The sequence below is a fragment of the Vidua macroura genome, chromosome 23 (assembly GCF_024509145.1).
Source record: "Vidua macroura isolate BioBank_ID:100142 chromosome 23, ASM2450914v1, whole genome shotgun sequence".
Taxonomy (NCBI): domain Eukaryota; kingdom Metazoa; phylum Chordata; class Aves; order Passeriformes; family Viduidae; genus Vidua; species Vidua macroura.
The window spans coordinates 7,039,121-7,062,118 of record NC_071593.1 but is presented as its reverse complement, the minus strand read 5'-3'; the positions used below and the strand labels follow the sequence as shown (position 1 = coordinate 7,062,118).

Sequence of the window (22,998 nt, the reverse complement as noted above, 5' to 3'; positions counted from 1 at the left end):
CTGCCCAGGTGAGAGTGTGGGCACTGCTCAGGTGAGAGAGCTGGCACTGCTGGCACTGCTTAGGTGAGGGTGTGGGCACCGCTGGCACTGCGGGCACCGCTGGCACTGCTGGCACTGCTCAGGTGAGAGAGCTGGCACTGCTCAGGTGAGAGAGCTGGCACTGCCCAGGTGAGAGTGTGGGCACTGCTCAGGTGAGGGCACTGCTGGCACTGCCCAGGTGAGAGTGTGGGCACTGCTGGCACTGCTCAGGTGAGAGAGCTGGCACGCCCAGGTGAGAGTGTGGGCACTGTTCAGGTGAGGGCACCGCTGGCACTGCTGGCACTGCTCAGGTGAGAGAGCTGGCACTGCCCAGGTGAGAGTGTGGGCACCGCTGGCACTGCTCAGGCGAGGGCACTGCTGGCACTCTGGTGGCACTGGATTTTACGGTCCTTTAATGATTTTTTCTATGGATTTTAAGGATTTTTAATGAATTTTTTCCTATGGATTTTAAGGATTTTTAATGGATTTTTTCCTATGGATTTTAAGGATTTTTAATGGATTTTTATTGATTTTAAGGATTTTTTTTATTATTTTAAGTTTTTTTTAATGGATTTTTCAATGGATTTTAAGGATTTTTAAACTCCCTAATGGATTTTTAGGGATTTTTAATGGCTTTTAACCCTTTTCTCCCCGTTGCCCAGGAGCAGGGAGCCGGTGCCGCTGCACGCCAGGGTCGGCGTCCGGCTGGAGCGCAGCGGCCGCAAGGGCGTCCTGAGGGTCAACGGCGGCGCCGCGGTCACCGGGAGTCCCCGGTGAGTGGGGGAATGTCTGGGGCTCCTGGGATCTAAATTCGGGATTTGAGGGGAATTTCTGAGGTTCCTCGGATCTAAATTCGGGATTTGAGTGGAATTTCTCAGTTCCTGGGATCTAAATTTGGATTTGAGGGGAATTTCTGAGGTTCCTGGGATCTAAATTCAGGATTTGAGTGGAATTTCTGAGGTTCATGGGATTTAAATTCAGGATTTGAGTGGGATTTCTGAGGTCATGGGATTTAAATTCAGGATTTGACTGCGATTTCTCAGGTTCCTGGGATCTAAATTCGGGATTGGAGGGGAATTTCTGGGGCTCCTAGGATTTAAATTTGGGATTGACTGGGATTTCTGAGGTTCCTGGGATCTAAATTGGGATTTGAGGGAATTTCTGGGCTCCTGCGATTTAAATTCAGGATTTGAGGGGAATTTCTCAGTTCCTGGGATCTAAATTTGGGATTTGACTGGGATTTCTGAGGTTCATGGGATTTAAATTCAGGATTTGAGGGAATTTCTGAGGTTCATGGAGTTAAATTTGGGATTTGATTGGGATTTCTGAGGTTCTGGGGATGGAATTCTGGATATCCGTGGAATTCTCAGTTCCCAAGATCTAAATTCAGGATTTGATTGGGATTTCTGAGGTTCATGGGATCTAAATTCGGGATTGATTGGAATTTCTCAGTTCCTGGGATCTAAATTCGGGATTTGAGTGGAATTTCGGAGGTTCCTGGGCTGTAAATTCGGGATTTGAAGGTGGAGAAGTGGAATTTCTCAGTTCCTGGGATCTAAATTCAGGATTTGAGTGGAATTTCTCAGTTCATGGGATCTAAGTTTGGGATTTGAGGGGAATTTCTGAGGCTCCTGGGATTTAAATTCAGGATTTGAGTGGAATTTCTCAGTTCCTGGGATCTAAATTCTGGATTGGAGTGGAATTTCTCCATTCCTGGGCTGTAAATTCTGGATTTGAGGGGAATTTCTCTGTTCCTGGGATCTAAATTTGGGATTTGAGGGGAATTTCTGAGGTTCCTGGGCTGTAAATTCGGGATTGATTGGAATTTCTCCGTTCCTGGCCTTTCAGTTCTGGATCTGAGTGGAATTTCTCACCCTGGGTCAGTAATTAGCCGTTAATTAACGTTAAATTAAGAGCCCCCAGCAGCCAGAGGAGCTCGGGGGGCAGGAAAGGCCCGGCCCTGCTGCAGCTCCTGCTGCTTCCTCTGCTCTTCTCCCGGCTGGGAATTTTGCAGCTGCGGCCTCTCCCTGCTGCTGGTCCTGAATTCCTGGGCATCCCTGGGCATTCCCGGGCATTCCTGAATTCCTGGGCATTCCCGGGCATTCCTGGGCATCCCTGGGCATCCCTGGGTGTCCCTGGGCATTCCTGAATTCCTGGGTATTCCTGGGCATTCCCGGGCATCCCTGAATTCTCGGGCATTCCTGGGCATCCCTGGGCATCCCTGGACATTCCTTGGTATTCCTGAATTCCTGGGCATCTCTGGGCATTCCCGGGCATTCCTGGGTATCCCTGGGCATCCCTGGGTGTGCCTAGGCATTCCTGCATTCCCGGGCATTCCTGGGCATCCCTGAATTCCCGGGCATTCCTGGGCATCCCTGGGCATCCCTGGACATTCCTGGGAATTCCTGCATCTCTGGGCATTCCCGGGCATCCCTGGGCATCCCTGGTTATCCCTGGGCATTCCCGGGCATTCCCGGGCATTCCCAGGCATTCCTGAATTCCCGGGCATCCCTGGGCATCCCTGGGTGTCCCTGGGCACTCCCGGGCATCCCTGGGCATTCCCGGGCATCCTGGGCATCCCTGGTTATCCCTGGGCATTCCCGGGCATTCCTGGCATTCCCGGGCATTCCTGAATTCCCGGGCATCCCTGGGCATCCCTGGTTATCCCTGGGCATTCCCGGGCATTCCTGCATCTCTGGGCATCCCTGGGTGTCCCTGGGTGTCCCTGGCCATCCTGGGCATCCCTGGGTGTCCCTGGCCATTCCCGGGCATTCCCCTCCGTCCCGGTGGCCAGGAGCAGGCAGGAAAGGCTCGTCCCTAAGCCCCCGGAGCCCAAAGAAGGGATTTTTCCTCCCCTGGCTCTCCTCTTCCCGAGCTGCTCCCTGAGCAGAGCTGTGCCCTGGGTGGCAGTGCCCCTCCTGCCACCCCGGAGCCGCCCAGCCCTGCTGCCAGCCCTGCCTGTGGCAATGTCACCCCACTGATGTCCCTTTTCTCTTTTTTTTTTGTTTTTTTTTTTTTTTTTCTCTCTCTCCCTTTGATTTTCCTTTGTATTTTCCCCTCCCCTGCTGTCTGGATCCCAGAAATCCCGTAAGGTACAGATAAGTATGGACCCCCCACGCCTCCATCTCATCTGCCATTGGCACCTCCTTCCTATTTTTGTGGCTTTTTTTCTCATCTTCCCCATCTGATTTAGGCTCCCTGTAGTTAGAGCCCCTCATTCCCTCTCCTGTCCTTCATTCCCAGCCAGTTGTCACTCTCGTTTTTGGGACCATTTCGATTAATCCGGGCTCATTTTATTTTGTGTCAATCCCACACGACATTTGCTAGCGATCCATGTCACCCCATCCTTGCTGTTGGCCCTGAGAATTCCCGGGAATCCTGGGGCTGGTGACAGCAAGGAGGGAATTTTTCTCCTCCAAAGCCACCACGTGGGGTGCACGAGAACCTCCTCAAGCCACGGGGTGCAGGAGGAAACCTGAACCTGCCCTCCAAGCCAGGCTGGATCCCTCTGGAATGTGCTGGATTGAGCAGAGCCCAGCAGAGGCTCTGGGTACCCCAATTTTGGGGGGGCACACGAAAGCAGAGCCCAGCAGAGGCTCTGGGCACCCCAATTTTGGGAGGCCACACAAAAGCAGAGCCCAGCAGAGGCTCTGGGTACCCCAATTTTGGGGGGCCACACAAAAGCAGAGCCCAGCAGAGGCTCTGGGTACCCCAATTTTGGGGGGGGCACACAAAAGCAGAGCCCAGCAGAGGCTCTGGGTACCCCAAATTTGGGGGGCACACGAAAGCAGAGCCCAGCAGAGGCTCTGGGTACCCCAATCTTGGGGGGCCACACAAAAGCAGAGCCCAGCAGAGGCTCTGGGTACCCCAATTTTGGGGGGGCCACACAAAAGCAGAGCCCAGCAGAGGCTCTGGGTACCCCAGTTTTGGGGGGCACACAAAAGCAGAGGCCAGCAGAGGCTCTGGGCACCCCAATTTTGGGAGGCACACAAAAGCAGAGCCCAGCAGAGGCTCTGGGCACCCCAATTTTGGGGGCACACAAAAGCAGAGCCCAGCAGAGGCTCTGGGCACCCCAATTTTGGGAGGCCACACGAAAGCAGAGCCCAGCAGAGGCTCTGGGTACCCCAATTTTGGGGGGCACACAAAAGCAGAGCCCAGCAGAGGCTCTGGGCCATATCTGGGTACCCCGATTTTGGGGGGCACACGAAAGCAGAGCCCCCCTCCAGGCTGTGGGAAGAGCCTCTCCCCAAAATTCAACCCGGGGGAAGCTTTCCCAGGTGCCTGCTGGGGTGGGACCTGGCAGTCCTTGGCTTGAGGAGGTTTCCTGGAGGCTCCATCACAGAACCATCAATCAAACACCATAAAACAAACCATAAATCCTCATCGAGTATCCCACACTGAGAGAGGCACGAGGGTCCTCGGGGGCAGCTCCTGGGGCAGGTGGACGAGCTGACACCTTGTCCCTGGTGTCCCTGTGCCCCAGGTGCCTCACATGGTGCTGAACCTGAAGGAGCCCCTCTACGTGGGGGGAGCCCCCGACTTCTCCAAGCTGGCTCGAGCAGCTGCCATCTCCAGCGGCTTCGAGGGAGCCGTGCAGAGGGTGAGGTCCTGCTGGCCTGGCCAGTGTCCTGCTGGTCATCCCAGTGTCCTGCTGGTCATCCCAGTGTCCTGCTGGCCCTGGCCGGTGTCCTGCTGGTCATCCCAGTGTCCTGCTGGCCTGGCCGGTGTCCTGCTGGTCATCCCAGTGTCCTGCTGGCCTGGCCGGTGTCCTGCTGGTCAGCCCAGTGTCCTGCTGGTCTGGCCAGTGTCCTGCTGGTCATCCCAGTGTCCTGCTGGTCATCCAGTGTCCTGCTGGTCTGGCCAGTGTCCATCTGGTCAGCCCAGTGTCCATCTGGTCAGCCCAGTGTCCTGCTGGTCTGGGCGGTGTCCTGCTGGTCAGCCCAGTGTCCACTGGGAGCTGTGCAGAGGGTGAGGTCCTGCTGGCCTGGCCAGTGTCCTGCTGGTCTGGCCAGTGTCCATCTGGTCAGCCCAGTGTCCTGCTGGTCTGGCCGGTGTCCTGCTGGCCTGGCCAGTGTCCTGCTGGTCTGGCGGTGTCCTGCTGGTCATCCCAGTGTCCTCCTGGCCAGCCCAGTGTCCTGCTGGTCATCCCAGTGTCCTGCTGGTCTGGCAGTGTTCAGCTGGTCAGCCTGGTGTCCACTGGGAGCTGTGCAGAGGGTGAGGTCCTGCTGGTCTGGCTGGTGTCCCACCTGTCCTGAGATGGACCTGGTGGAAAAGTGACACCAGTGGGTCAGAAGGGGAGTTTGGGGACACTTGGAATGGATTCCCATCATCTTAGGGATGGGTTCCCACCTTGGGGATGGATTCCCATCATCTTAGGGATGGGTTCCCACCCTAGGGATGGGTTCCCGTCATGTTAGGATGGATTCCTACCTTGGGGATGGATTCTTGTCATCTTAGGGATGGATTCCCATTTTAGGGTTAGATTCCCATCATCTTAGGATGGATTCCAACGCCAGGGATGGGTTCCCATCATCTCAGGGATGGATTCCCATCTCAGGGATGGGTTCCCATTATCTTAGGGATGGGTTCCCACCCCAGGGATGGGTTTCCCATCATTTCAGGGATGGGTTCCCACCCCAGGGATGGGTTCCACCTCCTCTTGTCCCCACGGACACTGCCCGGTGTCCCCAGCTGACCCGGGGTGGGTGGGGAAGGACCCTCAGGGGGTCCCAGCCTGGCCTGGTTTGGAGGAGCCCCCAGGCTGACCCTGCGGGCAGGGACACCTCCCACCATCCCAGCCCGGCCAGGGACGCTGCCAGGGATGAGAATTCCCAGTTTTTTTGGGCAGTCCCTGCCGGGTCCCGGCAGCTCCGGGCTGAGGCGTTCTGCTCCCGCAGATCTCCTGGACGGCGTGGCCGTGCTGAAGGAGCAGAACATCCGCAGCGCCAGGGAGATCTCCCCGTTCCGGGGGCACCCCTGCACCCAGAAACCCAACCCCTGCCAGCACGGCGGCGCCTGCAGCCCCAGCATGGGCGGGGCTACCAGTGCTCCTGCCACAGGGGCTTCTCGGGGGCCCACTGCGAGAAGGGTGCGTGCCACGGGGGCTGCGGGTGGCCACCGCGGGCTGCGGGTGGCCACAGGGGCTGGGGGTGGCACAGGGAATATGGAGGTGGCCACCACGGGCTCGGGGTGGCCACTGGGGGCTGCGGGTGGCCACCACGGGCTGGGGGTGGCCACAGGGGCTGGGGGTGGCACAGGGAATATGGAGGTGGCCACCGCGGGCTCGGGGTGGCCACTGGGGGCTGCGGGTGGCCACCACGGGCTGGGGGTGGCCACTGGGGGCTGTAGGTGGCACAGGGGGCTGCGGATGGCCACTGGGGGATGGGGGGTGCCACAGGGGGCTGGGGGTGGCCACCAGAGGCTGGGGGTGGCCACCAGGGGGCTGCAGGTGGCTACAGGGGCTGTGGGTGGCCACCGGGGGCTGGAGGTGGCCACTGGGGGCTGCGGGTGCCACAGGGGGCTGGAGGTGGCACAGGGGGCTGGGGGTGACCACGGGGCTAGAGGTGGCACAGGGAATATGGAGGTGGCACAGGAAAGGTGGCAGTGGCACAAGGGGTTGGAGGTGGCCATGGGGGGTTGGAGGTGGCCATGGGGGATTGGAGGTGGCCATGGGAGGTTGGAGGTGGCCATGGGAGGTGGAGGTGGCCATGGGGGGTTGGAGGTTGGAGGTGGTCATGGGGGATTGGAGGTGGCCATGAGAGGTTGGAGGTGGCCATGGGAGGTTGGAGGTGGCCATGGGGGGTTGGAGGTGGCCATGGGGGGTTGGAGGTTGGAGGTGGCCATGGGGAGCTGGAGGTGGCCATGGGAGGTTGGAGGTGGCCATGGGAGGTTGGAGGTGGCCATGGGGGGTTGGAGGTTGGAGGTGGCCATGGGGAGCTGGAGGTGGCCATGGGAGGTTGGAGGTGGCCATGGGAGGTTGGAGGTGGCCACGGGAGGCTGGTGGAAAACCTGGAAGACGTCCAGCGGAGGTTCAGCACGCCCAGCAGGGGTTGTGGTGAAAACGAGCACACAGCGGGAAGCCGTGGCGGAGGAGAGCCCTTGGGGAGCCGGGCTGGGGAGCCACGGCGTGGGCCGGCTTGGGAGGGACCCTAAATCCCCTCCGTTCCCAGCCCGGGCTCCAAAGCCCCTCAGCCCCCCCAGTGACATTCCCTGGGGGCTGGCGGTGTCACTGTCTGTCCGCGGTGCGGCCCGGGGGGTTTGCCCCCTCTCCCTGGCCCTTCCCTGGCCGCTCTTTTCCCATGTCCCCGTTTTCCCCGCAGCGATCATCGAGAAGGCAGCGGGGACGCCGAGGCCGTGGCCTTCGACGGCCGCACGTACCTGGAGTACCACAACGGCGTCACCAGGAGGTACCGGCCCCGGCCTCCGAGGGAGGGGCTCCCACCTCGGGGATGGGTTCCTACCTCAGGGATGGGTTCCCACTTCAGGGATGGGTTCCCACCATCTTTGGGGATGGATTCCCACCTCGAGGATGGATTCCTACCTCAGGGATGGGTTCCCACCATCTTAGGGATGGGTTCCCACCATCTTAGGGATGGGTTCCCACCATCTTAGGGATGGGTTCCCACCTCAGGGATGGGTTCCATCATCTTTGGGGATGGATTCCCACCTCGGGGATGGATTCCTACCTCAGGGATGGGTTCCCACCTCAGGCATGGGTTCCCATCATCTTTGGGGATGGATTCCCACCTCGGGGATGGGTTCCCACCCTAGGGATGGGTTCCCACCTCAGGGATGGGTTCCCATCATCTTAGGGATGGGTTCTCACCTCAGAGATGGATTCACATAATCTTGGGGATGGATTCCCACCTCAGGGATGGATTCCCACCTCAGGGATGGGTTCCCACCACCTCAGGGATGGGTTCCCATCTTGAACTTGGGAATTCTGTCTGGGGGTGAGCACAGCTCCCCCTGAGCTGGAAATTCCCTCTTCAGGAGGCTCCCGTGTCCTTGTGCCTCTCCCATTCCCGGTTTCCAGCCCTGCCGGGGGGGGGTGTCCGTGTGGAGCCGCTGTCTGTCCCTCCCTGGGTGTGTGTCTGTCCATCCCTGGGTGTCTGTCCTTCCCTGGGTGCCTATCTGTCCCTGGGTGTCCGTCTGTCCCTCTCTGGGTGTCTGTCCCTGTTTGGGTGTCCGTCTGTCCCTCTCTGGTGTGTCTGTCCCTGTTTGGGTGTGTGTCTGTCCCTCTCTGGGTGTCTGTCCTGTTTGGGTGTGTGTCTGTCCCTCTCTGGGTGTCTGTCCCTGTTGGGTGTGTGTCTGTCCCTCCCTGGGTGTCTGTCCCTCCGTTTGTCCGTCTGTCCCTCTCTGGCTGTCTGTCCCTTCTCAATGTCACTGTTTCTCTGTTTCCAAGCCACCTGAGCAATGAGATCCAGCGTAAGTACGGCCCTGCCACCCTCACCACGTCCCCATTGTCACCCCAAACCCCGGGGCAGCTCGAGGCAGGGCCTGGGGGAGGAACCTGGGGCCTCTCCCGGGGTTTTGGGTGGAAAACTCTTCCCATTCCGGGGGGAGGAGGGCTCAGGTGCTGAGAGCAGCTCGTGGGGCTGAGCAGGAGCTGCTTCCCCTGTGCCACATCCAGGTGTTGTCCCAGCCCTGGCACAGCAGCTGTTGTCCCCCCCAGCGTGCCTTCAGTGGATTTTTGAGCATCATTTTAAGAAGGATGGGCACAGGGAAGGAAAATTCCTGTGGTTTCCAGCTCCAGCAGCAGCCCCAGGTGTTGGAGATGGAAACTGGGGGTGCTGAGCCTTGATTTTTCCAGCGTGGATGTGGCACTGGGAACCCCCAAAAACATCTCCAGTGTGGATGAGGGGTCAGAAAAAGGCTCAGGGCAGGAGGGCGGGGGAGAAATCCCAATCCCTGCACAGCTGAGATTTGCTGTGTGTCCGTCCTGCATGGGAGGGAAGCCCTAAAAGGGATCCCAAAATTCCCTGCTCCATGCAGAGCATTCCCTGCTGTGGGGACGGGGGGATTTGGGGGATTTGGGGGGGTCCCTGCCTGCCCCATCCCATCCCATCCCATCCCACCTCACTGTGTGCCCCCAGGGCCGTGGGGGCTGAGCTGTGCCTGTGCATGGGGGGCTGCAGAGCCATCACCTGCATGTCCACGCCACTGGGAGGGGCTGCAAAGGGATTTTTAGGAATTTTAGGATTATCCTGAGCGTTCTCCTAAGCTGGGCAGTGCCCTCCAGCACTGTGAGCTCACAGTTGTCCCTGTGCCCGCTCCCCGAGCCACATTCCTGCTGCCTTCTGTCCCTGCAGAGGGAATGTCACCATTCCCAGCCCTTTCCCAGCATTTTCCAGCCTTTTCCAGCCCTTTCCCAGCCTTTTCCAGCCTTTCCCAGCCAGTTTGGGCTGTGCTGCCCCATCCTTCGAGGGAGCTTCTCCCACACCCCCCTGCTGCGTTTGGCTGCCCATAAAAGTGATTTTTTCCTCCTCCAGGGAAAGGAAAGGAAAAAGGAAAGGAAAGGGAAAAGGAAAGGGAAAGGAAAAAGGAAAGGAAAAAGGAAAGGAAAAAGGAAAGGAAAAAGGAAAAAGGAAGAAAAGGAAAAGGAAAGGAAAAAGGAAAGGAAAAAGGAAAGGAAAAAGGAAAGGAAAAAGGAAAGGAAAAAGGAAAGGAAAGGAAAGGAAAGGAAAGGAAAGGAAAGGAAAGGAAAGGAAAGGAAAGGAAAGGAAAGGAAAGGAAAGGAAAGGAAAGGAAAGGAAAGGAAAGGAAAGGAAAGGAAAGGAAAGGAAAGGAAAGGAAAGGAAAGGAAAGGAAAGGAAAGGAAAGGAAAGGAAAGGAAAGGAAAGGAAAGGAAAGGAAAGGAAAGGAAAAAAGGAAAGCAGAGGAGGAGGAGGAGGAAGGCAGGGTCTCCTCGCTGCCCCTGGCTTATGGCTCGCTCCCCTTTTCTCCCCATCCGAGTCCCGAGGCGCTGGATTTCCCCTCGGAGCCCAGGTGAGTGTCCAGGCTGCGCCTGTCCCCTGCTCTGCCCGTGCCTCAGCATGTCCCCGTGTCCCTGTGTGTGTCCTCTGTGTCCCTGTCCTGGCTTTTTATCCGCGAGGGATCAGCTCTGCACGGGGGGGATGGCAGAGAGCCACCAGCCCAGGCTGGGTGACCCTGCAGGGACAGCCAAGGGCCACCAGCCCAGGCTGGGTGACCCTGCAGGGACAGCCAAGGGCCACCAGCCCAGGCTGGGTGACCCTGCAGGGACAGCAGGGCCCTGTCCCACCCCCCAGGTGTCCCTTGGGAATAAAAAGCTCTCTGTGGTGTCTCCGTGTGTCCCACTCCAGCTGTGGCCAGGAGCCTCGTGCCTGTTCCAGAGGCAAAAATCAGGATTCCAGCCTGGGGAAAATCCCATTTTTCCTTCCCTCCTCCCTTGGGAAGAGGTTTTGTGGCCTCCATCCCCTTCCTGTGGCAGTCCCCAGGGCGCCACGGCTGCTGTGTCACAGCTGGTAGGGATTGATCCTTGCGCTCCACCAGCACAAGTGGGATGGAGGTTATCCCAAAATCTGCCACCTTTTAGGGCAGCAGGTGGGCACAGACCTTTCCTATGTGTCCCAGGAATGGGATGCAGATTATCCCAAAATCTGCCACCTTTAGGGCAGCAGGTGAGAGCACACACCCTGTGGGTGAATCCCAGGAAAGGGATGGAGATTATCCCAAAATCTGCTCCTCTTGTGGGCAGCAGGTGAGCACACAGCCCGTGGGTAAATCCCAGGAATGAGATGGAGATTATCCCAAAATCTGCCACCCTTAGGGCAGCAGGTGGGCACAGACCCCGTGGGTGAATCCCAGGAAAGGGATGGAGATTATCCCAAAATCTGCCACCTTTAGGGCAGCAGATAGGACAGGCACATGGGTGAATCCCAGGAAAGGGATGGAGATTATCCCAAAATCTGCCACCCTTAGGGCAGCAGATAGGACAGGCACATGGGTGAATCCCAGGAATGGGATGGAGATTATCCCAAAATCTGCCACCCTTAGGGCAGCAGATAGGACAGACCCTGTGGGTGAATCCCAGGAAAGGGATGGAGATTATCCCAAAATCTGCCACCCTTAGGGCAGCAGATAGGACAGGCACATGGGTGAATCCCAGGAAAGGGATGGAGATTATCCCAGCTTCCAGCTGCTCGGTGGGATGGAGGTTATCCCAAAACCCGTGACCCTCCAGGCCAGCAGGTGGGGACAGGCGGGGAGTTTATCGCGGCTGGCTGTGGGGGAGGAGGAGGAGGAGGAGGAGGAGGAAGGGGAGGCTGCTCGGGGAGCTGCCCGTGGCTCTGCCCCGCAGTGAGAAGGCGCTGCAGTCCAACCACTTTGAGCTGAGCATCAAGACGGAGGCGACGCAGGGGCTGCTGCTGTGGAGCGGGAAGGGGCTGCAGCGCTCGGATTACATCGCCCTGGCCATCGTGGACGGCTTCGTGCAGCTCAGCTACGACCTGGGCTCCAAGGGCGTCACCCTGCGCTCCAGCGTGCCCGTCAACACCAACCAGTGGGTGCACATCCGAGCCTCCAGGTGAGCGCGGCGCAGCGGGAGCGCGAGCGGGATTGGGAGCGGGAGCAGGATTGGGAGCAGGATCAGGATTGGGAGAAGGATCTGGATCAGGATTGGGATCTGGATTGGGAAAAGGATCTGGATTGGGAGCAGGATTGGGAGCAGGATCTGGATCTGGATTGGGAGAAGGATCTGGATCAGGATTGGGATCTGGATTGGGAGCAGGATCTGGATTGGGAGCGGGATCTGGATCAGGATTGGGATCTGGATTGGGAGCAGGATCTGGATTGGGAGCAGGATCTGGATCAGGATTGGGATCTGGATTGGGAAAAGGATCTGGATTGGGAGCAGGATTGGGATCTGGATTGGGAGAAGGATCTGGATCAGGACTGGGATCAGAATTGGGATCTGGATTGGGAGCAGGATCTGGATTGGGAGCAGGATCTGGATCAGGATTGGGATCTGGATTGGGAGCAGGATCTGGATTGGGAGTGGGATCTAGATTGGGATTGGGATCGGGATTGGGATCTGGATCAGAATTGGGATCTGAATCGGGATCTGGGATCTGGATCAGGATTGGGATCTGGATCGGGATCTGGACTGGGATCTAGATCAGGATTGGGATCTGGGATCAGTATTGGGATCAGGATCTGGATTGGGATCTGGATTGGGATCTAGATCAGGATTGGGATCACGATTCGGATCTGGCTTGGGATCCAGATTGGGATCGGGATCTGGATCAGGATTGGGATCTGGATTGGAATTGGGATTGGGATCTGGATTGGGATCAGGATCTGGAGCAGGATCTGGATTGGGATCAGGCCCTTTAGTGCAGCAGGTGGGACAGACCCCAGCTGAATCCCAATCCCAGGAGTAGGGTGGAGATTATCCCCAAATCTGCCCCCCTGGTGGTTCCCAGTGTCAGCACTTGCAGGGAGCAGCCCTGGGCTGGCTCTGGGGGCCATTCCTGAATCCCCACTGTTCCTCCTTCCCTTGGGCCATTCCTGAATCCCCGGGGCCATCCCTGAATCCCCGCTGTTCCTCCTTCCCGTGGGCCATTCCTGAATCCCCGGGGCCATCCCTGAATCCCCGCTGTTCCTCCTTCCCTTGGGCCATTCCTGAATCCCCGGGGCCATCCCTGAATCCCCGCTGTTCCTCCTTCCCTTGGGCCATTCCTGAATCCCCGGGGCCATTCCTGAATCCCCACTGTTCCTCCTTCCCTTGGGCCATTCCTGAATCCCCGGGGCCATTCCTGAATCCCCGCTGTTCCTCCTTCCCTTGGGCCATTCCTGAATCCCCGGGGCCATTCCTGAATCCCCGGGGCCATTCCTGAATCCCCGAGGCCATTCCTGAATCCCCACTGTTCCTTCTTCCCTTGGGCCATTCCTGAATCCCCACTGTTCCTTCTTCCCTTGGGCCATTCCTGAATCCCCACTGTTCCTTCTTCCCTTGGGCCATTCCTGAATCCCCACTGTTCCTTCTTCCCTTGGGCCATTCCTGAATCCCCACTGTTCCTTCTTCCCTTGGGCCATTCCTGAATCCCGGCTGTTCCTCCCTCCCTCGGGGCCATCCCTCAATCCCCGGGGCCATTCCTGAATCCCCGCTGTTCCTCCCTCCCTCGGGGCCATCCCTCAATCCCCGGGGCCATTCCTGAATCCCCGCTGTTCCTCAATCCCCGGGGCCATCCCTGAATCCCGGCTGTTCCTCCCTCGGAGCAGGGTGCAGAGGGAAGGCTCCCTGCAGGTTGGGAACGAGGCCCCCATCGCCGGCTCCTCTCCTCTCGGGGCCACCCAGCTGGACACGGACGGGGCGCTGTGGCTGGGTGAGTCCAGGGAAGGGACATTCCCGGTGTCCCCGGGAGGGCTCAGAGCTGGGGATGTTGGGGATGTCCCTCCCTTCCTTCAGCACCACCCTGTGGGTGGCTGAAAAATCCCTGGAAATGTCTCTGGTGGTGACACCGAGGGAGCAGTGCCAGTCCCCTGAGGGAATTCCAGCCCTAACTGGTGGTGGAAGGGACCCTAAAGCCCCTCCAGTGCCACTTCCAGACATGTCCCAGTGTCCCCAGCTATTCCAACCCGGCCTGGGGCACTTCCAGGGATGGGGCAGCCCCGGCCTCCCTGGGAAATCATTCCAGGGAGGGACAGGCCCCAGTGGTGGCAGCGTGACCGTGCTGGGGCCAGGCTGTGTGTGACAGTCCTCAGTCTGTCTGTCCCCTGTCCCCTGTGTCATTTCCAGAGGTGCTGTCCCCTGTCCCAGCCCACCCTGTGCCATTTCCAGGCAGGCTGTTCCCTGTCCCCTGCTCTGTCCCTGTCTCCTGTGCTGTCCCCTGCTCTGTCCATCCCCTGTGCTGTCCTCACTCTGTCCCCTGCTCTGTCCCGTCTCCTCCTCTGTCCCCTGTGCTGTCCCCAGTCCCAGCTGTCCCTGCTCCATTTCCAGGAGCCCTGTCCCCTGCTCTGTCCCCTGTCCCCTGCTCTGTCCCCCTGTCCCCTGTCCCCTGCTCTGTCCCTGTCCCAGCTGACCCTGCTCTGTTTCCAGGGGGGCTGGACAAGCTGAGCGTGCCGCAGCGCCTGCCCAAGGCGTTCAGCACGGGCTTCGTGGGCTGCCAGGAGCCCTGTCCCCTGTCCCCTGCTCTGTCCCCTGCTCTGTCCCTGTCCCAGCTGACCCTGCTCTGTTTCCAGGGGGGCTGGACAAGCTGAGCGTGCCGCAGCGCCTGCCCAAGGCGTTCAGCACGGGCTTCGTGGGCTGCCAGGAGCCCTGTCCCCTGTCCCCTGCTCTGTCCCCTGCTCTGTCCCTGTCCCAGCTGACCCTGCTCTGTTTCCAGGGGGGCTGGACAAGCTGAGCGTGCCGCAGCGCCTGCCCAAGGCGTTCAGCACGGGCTTCGTGGGCTGCATGCGGGACGTGCTCGTGGACCGGCGGGAGCTGCACCTGCTGGAGGACGCCCTGAACCGGCCCCGGATATTGCACTGCTCGGCCAAATAGAGCCCAGGGACCTCCCTCCCCCCCCTCCCCCCTGCCTATTGCTGTAATTATTTTCTATTTTTGTAAACTTATTGCTTTTTATATTTTTGGGGGGGGGGACGGGGAGGGCAGGAAACCCTTTTTGCTTTCGGGTCCTTGGGGCGGCGAGCAGCAGAACGAAGCTCGGCCAAGGCTCCGGGAAGTGGCACCAGAGCTCTCCCGCTGCAGCGTCCATCTTCTTCATACTTGAAGCTTCTTTGTTTTGGGGTTGTTCTCCCCCTTTTTGCCCGGTGTTTTTGGGGGGGTTTGTTCCCAAAAACGACCCTGTTTTCCTGTGGGGGAAACGCTGCTGGTGCTGGCGAGGCCTTCACGGATTCGCGGGGTGGGAATTCCCACCCTGCTCCGGGCTCCGGCTCTTCCAAACCTTCTCCTGGCCCCGTGTTCACCTGATTTCCTGCTGCCCCCTGTTCCTCTCACTGTAATTTATGTGTGTAAGGATCTCAAGTGCTTTTCTCCTCCGAGCTCTGCTCAAATCAGGGATGCCACGCACTGGAAGGGAGAGAGCCGGGCCCAAGCTTGCCTCGGGACTCTTTGCTGGACTCAGAGCTGCTGGGGAGGCAAAAACGTGGATTTTTCCAGCGGTTCTCCTCCTCCTCTTCCTCTTGGACACGTGCAGGAGCGGCTGTGAAACCTCATTCCCACATTTTGTGTTCATCCAGACGTGTCCTGACCCCTCCCCGGCCACCGAGCCTTGGCCTCCCTCGTGCTGGGGATCACTTGGAGCTCCTCTCCAAGAGCTGGGAATTCTCTCCCTCTCCCAGAAGGAACCAGGAAATTCCCTTTTCCGCCTCAGAGATCTCTTGGATGTGTCCTTCCGTGCCCCACAGCGTTCTCCAGCCTCTGGCAAGGCAGAGCTGCCGCTGGAGCCTCTCCCACGAAGAGAATTTGGAATTTTTCACCTTGGACTTGGAGTTTTTGGGTCTTCCAGGCTCCTCTGGATGCTGCCAGCCCAGCAGGAAGGGCTCCAGCAGGAGCAGGAGCGAGGCCGGGGAGTATCTGGGGGGAATTTGAAGCATTTTCCTCCAGGAAATGAAAATTTTGGGGCCGGTTCTGAAGTTCCCGGGGTGTGGCTGCAGCTCTGGACCTCCCGGGACGTGGAGAAGAGCAGGTGGATCCCAGCTCTGGGAGAAATCCCCTCTTCCATTGGGATTCTTTCTCCATGGAAGGGTTTCCTGGTGTTTGGTGGCCTCTGGGTCCCTTTCCTAACCCTCAGCTGGAATTTCTCCGTGGAAAAACAACTTTTGGGAATTGGTCTGCGGGATCCCGCCGGGTTCTGGGTGGGAGCTCCTGCCCAAGGTGCCAGAATTTGGCTTTTTCCCCCCCCCTAAATTTCTACCCCACCTTGCAGGGCACCCTTTGAAATGGGGGTTTTGGCACCAACTTTTGAGGCAGGAAAGGTCAAATTTCTTCTCTCAGGGTGAGCTCTGAACAAAGGTGGAACCAAGAGGGGAAACCTATGGAAAAACCACTTGGATCTGCTTTGATTTCGTTTATTTGATTTAAAAAAAAATAAAATAAATAAATAAATATTCCCAACCCGTGACATTCCCGTGGAAAACCCAGGGTTAAATCTTCCAGGGGGGGCTGTGCCCTGTGTGGGATGAGGGCTCTGCTGTGCCTGGGGGGTTCTGTGGGTGCCAAAATTCCCATTTTTTGGGGGGCTGCTGGCTCCAAATTGGGATTCCTGGTGGGAGGGAGGGGTCTGGCAGCCCCCCAGTCCATATTTTGGGAGTGGGATTCCCAGCTGGGCTGGATGTTCCAGCTCCAGAGGGATGGGGAAGCTGCTGATGTTCAGGAATGAAGAAACGGCAAAAAAAAACAACAAAAAAACCCCAACAACTGAAAAAAAAAAAAGAAAAATAAAAACTCATTCTGCTTTTGCTGGGGCTTGGAAATGCCTTAAACCAGGACTTTGTGTCCTCGTGGGGGAGCATTTGGAATTTCCAGCAGCACTCTGCACAATTTTCAACAACATTTCTACCACAGAACGTGCAAAAAAAAAAAAAAAAGAGACATTGAGGTTGTTTTTTTTTCTGGATTTGATTTTTTTTTGGCTTTTTTTTTTTTTAATTGCAAACCCCCGAGCTGTCCACGGAGAGGGTGAATTCCTGACCTGGGGAGCTGCTGGCTGAGTTGCACGGGCGGAGGAGCAGCATGATGTAACCATTACTAACTCGTGTCTTTCGTCAAATCACCCAGAAATAAAGTTTGGAAACGATTAAAGAGGTTTTTAAGGGGCCTGCTGCTTCTTCTCTCTCTTTTTTTGTTTTTTTTTTTTTTTTTTTTTCCCCTAGGATAAAGGAAATTTTCCTGGTGCTGTTTGCTGGGTGCAGGAGGGTGAAGTCTCCTAAATTCAGTTTTTTCCAGGAATTCCAACCCCCAATCCCAGGGTTTTGCAGGATTTTTGTGTCTTTCCTTCCCCTCCTCTGTGGTTTCAGCTCGTGGGAGTCTCCACTTTTCCCTCTTTGGCTCTTTTATTCCCTCAGCACCAGGGACCCTTCCCAGGCTCAGGAATTCTGGGGTTTCACCCTCCCAACCTCTGGAATTTTGGTGTTTCACCTTCCCAACCTCTGGAATTTGGGTTTCACCCTCCCAACCTCTGGAATTTTGGTGTTTCACCCTCCCAGCCTCAGGAATTTGGGTTTCACCCTCCCAACCTCTGGAATTCTGTTGTTTCACCTTCCCAACCTCTGGAATTTTGGTGTTTCCCCTTCCCAACCTCTGGAATTTTGGTTTCACCTTCCCAACCTCTGGAATTCTGGTGTTTCCCCTTCCCAGCCTCGGAAATTTGGTGTTTTACCCTCCCAGCCTCTGGAATTTGGGTTTCACCTCCCCAGCCTCTGGAATTCTGGTGTTTCCCATCCGTTCATCCAGCCATCCCAGTTCCTCACGGGAATAATCACGGAGCTGCTCCAGGAAAAAAAAAAAAAAAAAAAAAAAAATCCCTTTATTCCCTCAGGAGCTGCAGGGACGGGGGATCCTGGGAAGCTCTCGGTGCATTCCCAGCCCTGCATTCCATGGAGAGCCTGGCAGCGATGCGCGGGGACATTCCAGAGGCGGGGAAGGACATTCCAGAGGTATGGGAAAGACATCCCAGAGGCACGGGGACATTCCAGAGGTATGGGAAGGAGATTCCAGAGGTATGGGAAAGACATCCCAGAGGCACGGGGACATCCCAAAGGCACAGGAAGGAGATCCGGAGGCACGGGAAGGACATTCCAGAGGCACGGGAAGGACATTCCGGAGGCACGGGAAGGACATTCCGGAGGCACGGGAGCGCGGTGAGCGGGATGTGGGATGTGCCGGCAATCCCAGGAATGCAGCGGGTCCTGCTTGGCACCGCCGCGCTGGGGACGGAGCCGAGATCCAGGAAAGGCTTTTGTCCCTTGTCCCCATCCCTGAGCAGATCCAGAGGCTCCTGGGGGAGCTGGGATGGGGGCTTTGTCCCAGATCCTGTCAGGACAGCAGGTCCCATCCCCGTTCCTCATCCCTGAGCAGATCCAGGGGCTCCTGGTGCTGCTGGAGAGGGGTTTTGTCCCAAATCCTTTTGGGGCAGCAGGTCCTGTCCCTTGTCCTCATGGAGCTGAGCAGATCCAGGGGCTCTGGCACTACTGGAAAGGGATTTTCTCCCAGGTCCTGTCAGGACAGCAGGTTCTGCTCCTGTTCCTCATCCCTGAGCAGATCCAGTGGCTCTGGCACTACTGGAAAGGGATTTTGTCCCAGGTCCTGTCAGGAGAGCAGATCCTGTCCTTGTTCCCATCCCTGAGCAGATCCAGTGGCTCAGGCTCTGTTGGAATGGGGGTTTTGTCCCAGGTCCTGTCAGGACAGCAGGTCCCGTTCCAGTTCCCATTCCTGAGCAGATCCAGGAGCTCCTGGTGCTGCTGGAATGGGGATTTTGTCCCAGGTCCTGTCAGGACAGCCGGTCCTGTCCCAGCTCCATCCCTGCGCAGATCCAGAGGCTGTGGCACTACTGGAATGTGGTTCTGTCCCAGGTCCTGTCAGGACAGCAGGTCCCATTCCAGTTCCCATCCCTGCGCAGATCCAGAGGCTCTGGCTCTGTTGGAATGGGGGTTCTGTCCCAGGTCCTGTCAGGACAGCAGGTCCTGTCCCAGCTCCCATCCCTGCGCAGATCCAGGGGCTCTGGCTCTGTTGGAACGGGGATTTTGTCCCAGGTCCTGTCAGGACAGCCGGTCCCGTCCCTGTCCCCGTCCCCGAGGGCCGCAGCGGCTCTGTCCCTAGTGGAAGGGCGGCCGTGTGGCCGCGGCCGCGGTGGCTTTGGGGGGCAGCAGCTCGGGCCGGCTGACGGCCGCGGTGCGCGCCAAGCAGCGCAGGTTCCCCGTCTTGAGCGCGCACTGCACGGGCCACAGGATGATGCAGAAGAGGATGATGAGGAGCGCCGAGAGCAGCACGATGCGCTTCCAGTCGTCGCAGATGTCGCAGCGCGACAGCCGCCCCGCCAGCCCCGCCGGCGCCGCCTCGGCGCTCTCCGCCTTGCTCATGGCCACGTCGATGGACACGCACGAGTCCGGGTTCTCGGCGTCGGCCGAGGCGCGGCGGCAGCACAGCTTGGTGCCCTCCATCCACAGCTCCCGCTCGCCCTGCAGCTCGGGCGGCAGCGTGGCCAGCAGCTCGCGGCTGGTGGCCAGCCCGGGCGCGCCCTGCCGCGGCAGGCAGGTGGGCTGGCGGCAGAAGGGGCAGGGCAGCAGCTCCGCGCCGCCGCCCAGCGCCGCGCTCAGCCGCGCCACGCACTCCAGGCAGAACACGTGCGAGCACTGCAGCAGCTTGGGCGTCTTGAAGGAGTTGTCGTAGGTGGTGAAGCAGATGGAGCACTCCACGGGCGACGCGGGCTTCGGGGAGCCGGGCCCGGCGGAGCCCGCGGGGCTCAGCGGCGGCGCGGAGCGCGGGGACGCGGCCGCGGGGCTGGACGGGGCCTCGGCGGAGCCCGAGCGCCGCAGCTGCGGGAAGCACGACATGCCGGAGCCCCGCGGGAGGAGCCGCGCCCGCGGAGAGCCTGCGGAGGAAAGAGCGGCGTCACTGCGGCACTCCTGCCTCCTGTTGGGTTTCCTTTCTGTTCTGTTCTATTCTATTCTAATTTATTTTTTCATTCTATTCTATTCTATTCTATTCTATTCTATTCTATTCTATTCTATTCTATTCTATTCTATTCTATTCTATTCTATTCTATTCTAATTTATTTTTTTTCATTCTATTCTATTCTATTCTATTCTTTCATTCTATTCCAGTCCATTCTATTTTAATTTATTTCATTCTATTCTATTCTATTCTATTCTATTCTATTCTATTCTATTCTATTCTTTCATTCTATTCCAGTCCAGTCCATTCTATTTTAATTTATTTTATTTCATTCTATTCTATTCTGTTCTATTCCATTCCATTCCATTCCATTCCATTCCATTCCATTCCATTCTATTTTCATTTATTTAATTCTATTCCATTCTATTCCATTCCATTCTGTTTTAATTTATTTTATTTCATTCTATTCTATTCTATTCTATTCTATTCTATTCTATTCTTTCACTCTATTCCAGTCCATTCCATTCTATTTTAATTTATTTAATTCTGTTCTATTCTATTCGATTCTATTCTAATTATTTTTTTCATTCTATTCTATTCTATTCTATTCTATTCTATTCTATTCTATTCCATTCCATTCCATTCCATCTCATTCTGTTTTAATTTATTTTATTTCATTCTATTTTATTTTGATCTATTCTATTCTATTCCATTCCATTCCATTCTATTTTAATTTATTTTATTTTATTTCATTCTATTCTATTCTACTCTATTCTATTATTTTATTTCATTCTATTCTGTTCTATTCCATTCTATTCTATTCCATTCTATTTTAATTTACTTTATTCTATTCTATCTTGAATTTTTTGGGCTAAATTTTCCCTTTTTTTCCCCATCCCCTCAATGCTTTTTTGGGTTTTTTTTGGGGTTTTTTTGTGGGTTTTTTTTTTTGTTTTTTGGTTTTTTGTTTTGGTTTTTTTTTTTTGCTTTTTTTGGTGGTTTTTTTTTGGTTTTTTGGGGTTTTTTTTTGTTTTTTTTTTTTTGGTTTTTTTTGTTTTTTTTTGTTTTTTTTTTGGTTTTTGGATTTTGGTTTTTGGTTTTTTTTTTTTTTTGCAGTTCCTGGGGTTTTTTTGGGATTTTCAGGAATTCTGAGCTGGCAAAGGGAGGAGCCTTGGCTTGCCCAGGTTCTCGTTGTGCAATGAGGAACGGTGACGTCATTAATTAGGGATGATGAGATGATTAACTCTTAATGAGGAAATCCCGGCAGCTCTTTCTGAAATCCTGAATTCAACTCAACTTTTCCCCCAGAATTTGCTTTTCAATAAAAAATCCCGATTTTCCCCTTCCCCCAGTGCCATCGTGGCCTTCTTGGGTTTATTAAATTGAGATTTTGCTGGGTTTATCCTTTTTTTCTGCTTTTTTTTTGTTTGATATTTTGATTTTTGGGGTTTGGGGCGCAGGGATTTGGATCAAGGAGAGGACGAGAGATTTTTAATTCCTCAACCTCCCCCCTCCTCATTTTTAACAGAATAATTTGATTTTTAGGGGCTTTTTTTTTGTTTGATTTTCTGATTTTTTTTTTTCCCCCAATCCACAGCCTCTCCTCGTCCCAGATATTTCCTGGGATTTTCCAGGGGCTTTGGGAAATAAGGAAGCCATCCAGGAGGGGGACGCAAAGGAGGGAATTCCGTGGGTTTTTGGAAATTCCAGGAATCTTTTTACACCATGAAAGCAACTGAGAGGGGCCACGTTTGGGATGGGATTTGGGATTTGGGATTTGGGATTTGGGATTTGGGATTTGGGATTAGGACTTGTCCAGTCCCACTGATCTGAGTTCAAATAATCCCAGTTCCAGCAATCCCAGTCCCAGTGACCCCAGTCCCGACAGTCCCAGCAATCCCAGTTCCAACAATCCCAGTTCAGTTCTCACAGCCCCAGTTCCAACAATCCCAGTCCCAGTGATCCCAGTTCCAATGATCCCAGTTGCAATATTCCCAGTTCCAACAATCCCAGTTCCAACAATCCCAGTTCCAGCAATCCCAGTCCCAGTTCCCCATTCCCAGTGATCCCAGTTCCAACAATCCCTGTCCCAGTGATCCCAGTCCAAACAATCCCAGTTCCAGCAATCCCAGTCCCAGTTCCTCAGTCCCAGTGATCCCAGTTCCAACAGTCCCAGTCCCAGTGCTTCCAGATCCAGCAATCCCAGTTCCAACAATCCCAGTTCAGTTCCCACAGTCCCAGTTCCAACAGTGCCTGTCCCAATGATCCCTGTCCCAATGATCCCAGTCCCAGTGATCCCAGTCCCGACAGTCCCAGTGACTCCAGTTCCAACAATCCCAGTTCAAACAATCCCTGTCCCAGTTCCCCATTCCCAGTGATCCCAGTTCCAACAATCCCGCTCCCAGTTCCCCATTCCCAGTTCACCATTCCCAGTGATCCCATTCCCAGTTCCCCATTCCCAATTCCCCATTCCCAGTTCGCCACTCCCAATTCCCCATTCCCAGTTCCCCATTCCCAGCGTTCTCCCCGTGGGATTTTCACCCCCAGCCCCAGCAATACCTGTCCAGGTGCTGTTAGAGGGACGGAACCATCTCCTGCTCTCCCAGTGCCCAGAAACCCTCCAGAGATTCCCAGAAATCCTCCAGAATTCCTCCAGAAATCCTGCAGAAATCAATCTTCCAGAAATCCTCGGAAAATCCTCGGAAAATCCTCAAAAAATCCTCGGGAAATCCTCGGGAATGCCGGCTTCGGAGCCGCCGGAGCGCTCGCGGAGCAGGAAATCCCGCGGGCGGCTCAGGTGTGTTTTATCCCCGCCTGCCCCAGGTGACTTTTCCTGCTCCGCCTGTCCCGGCCCCATCCGCTGAATCACGGCCCCGAGCGGGCGGGAATGCTCCGGGAATGCTCCGGGAATGCTCCGGGAATGCTCCGGGGGCACCGCCCGGCGCCGTGCCCGCCCCGGGAAATTCTCATTTTCCAGGGGTTTGCAAAGTTTGCTTTCCTTATCCATCCATTTCCATCATTTATCCCTCTTTTCCGGGCTGGGAAATTCAATTTATATTTTATTTTTTAATATTTTCCGTCATTGATCCCTCTTTTCCAGCCTGGAAATTCTCATTTTCCAGGGGTTTGCAACGTTTCCTCTCCTTTTCCAACCGTTTCCATCACTGGTCCCTCTTTTCCAGGCTGGGAAATTCAATTTATATTTTATTTTTTAATATTTTCCATCATTGATCCCTCTTTTCCAGCCTGGGAAATTCTCATTTCCAGGGGTTTGCAGTTTCCTCTCCTTTTCCATCTGTTTCCATCACTGGTCCCTCTTTTCCGGGCTGGGAAATTCAATTTTTGAGGATTTTTAAAATATTTTCCATCATTGATCCCTCTTTTCCAGCCTGGGAAATCAGATT

At 55.9% G+C, this 22,998-nt stretch overlaps 2 protein-coding genes across 2 annotated transcripts in view; one reads left to right on the top strand and one right to left on the bottom strand.

Annotated features, from left to right (window-relative positions):
• Positions 1 to 16,103, top strand: part of AGRN (agrin) — a 56,331-nt gene extending 40,228 nt beyond the window's left edge. The window contains 11 exon segments of the mRNA XM_053997259.1: positions 681 to 791; positions 1,867 to 1,897; positions 3,099 to 3,110; positions 4,502 to 4,623; positions 5,920 to 6,049; positions 6,052 to 6,106; positions 7,338 to 7,352; positions 7,355 to 7,424; positions 11,339 to 11,563; positions 13,261 to 13,364; positions 14,364 to 16,103. Of these exon segments, the coding sequence (XP_053853234.1) occupies positions 681 to 791; positions 1,867 to 1,897; positions 3,099 to 3,110; positions 4,502 to 4,623; positions 5,920 to 6,049; positions 6,052 to 6,106; positions 7,338 to 7,352; positions 7,355 to 7,424; positions 11,339 to 11,563; positions 13,261 to 13,364; positions 14,364 to 14,521 (1,033 nt within the window). The 3' untranslated portion in view covers positions 14,522 to 16,103.
• Positions 16,104 to 18,755: 2,652 nt separating this feature from the next.
• RNF223 (ring finger protein 223) lies at positions 18,756 to 22,451 on the bottom strand. Its single transcript, XM_053997258.1, has 2 exons — positions 22,337 to 22,451; positions 18,756 to 19,571 (listed from the first exon to the last, which is right to left on the bottom strand). Exons 1-2 carry the CDS (start codon positions 22,449 to 22,451, stop codon positions 18,796 to 18,798), a joined length of 891 nt encoding a protein of 296 aa, XP_053853233.1. The 3' UTR covers positions 18,756 to 18,795.
• Positions 22,452 to 22,998: the final 547 nt, after the last annotated feature.

Coding starts and splice junctions, on each gene's coding strand:
- RNF223 (XM_053997258.1), bottom strand. CDS start 22,451: ATGGGGCCGGGACAGGCGGAGCAGGAAAAGTCACCTGGGGCAGGCGGG. Junction 19,572..22,336: donor CTCCGGCGGCTCCGAAGCCG/GCATTCCCGAGG, acceptor TTTCCTCCGCAG/GCTCTCCGCGGGCGCGGCTC.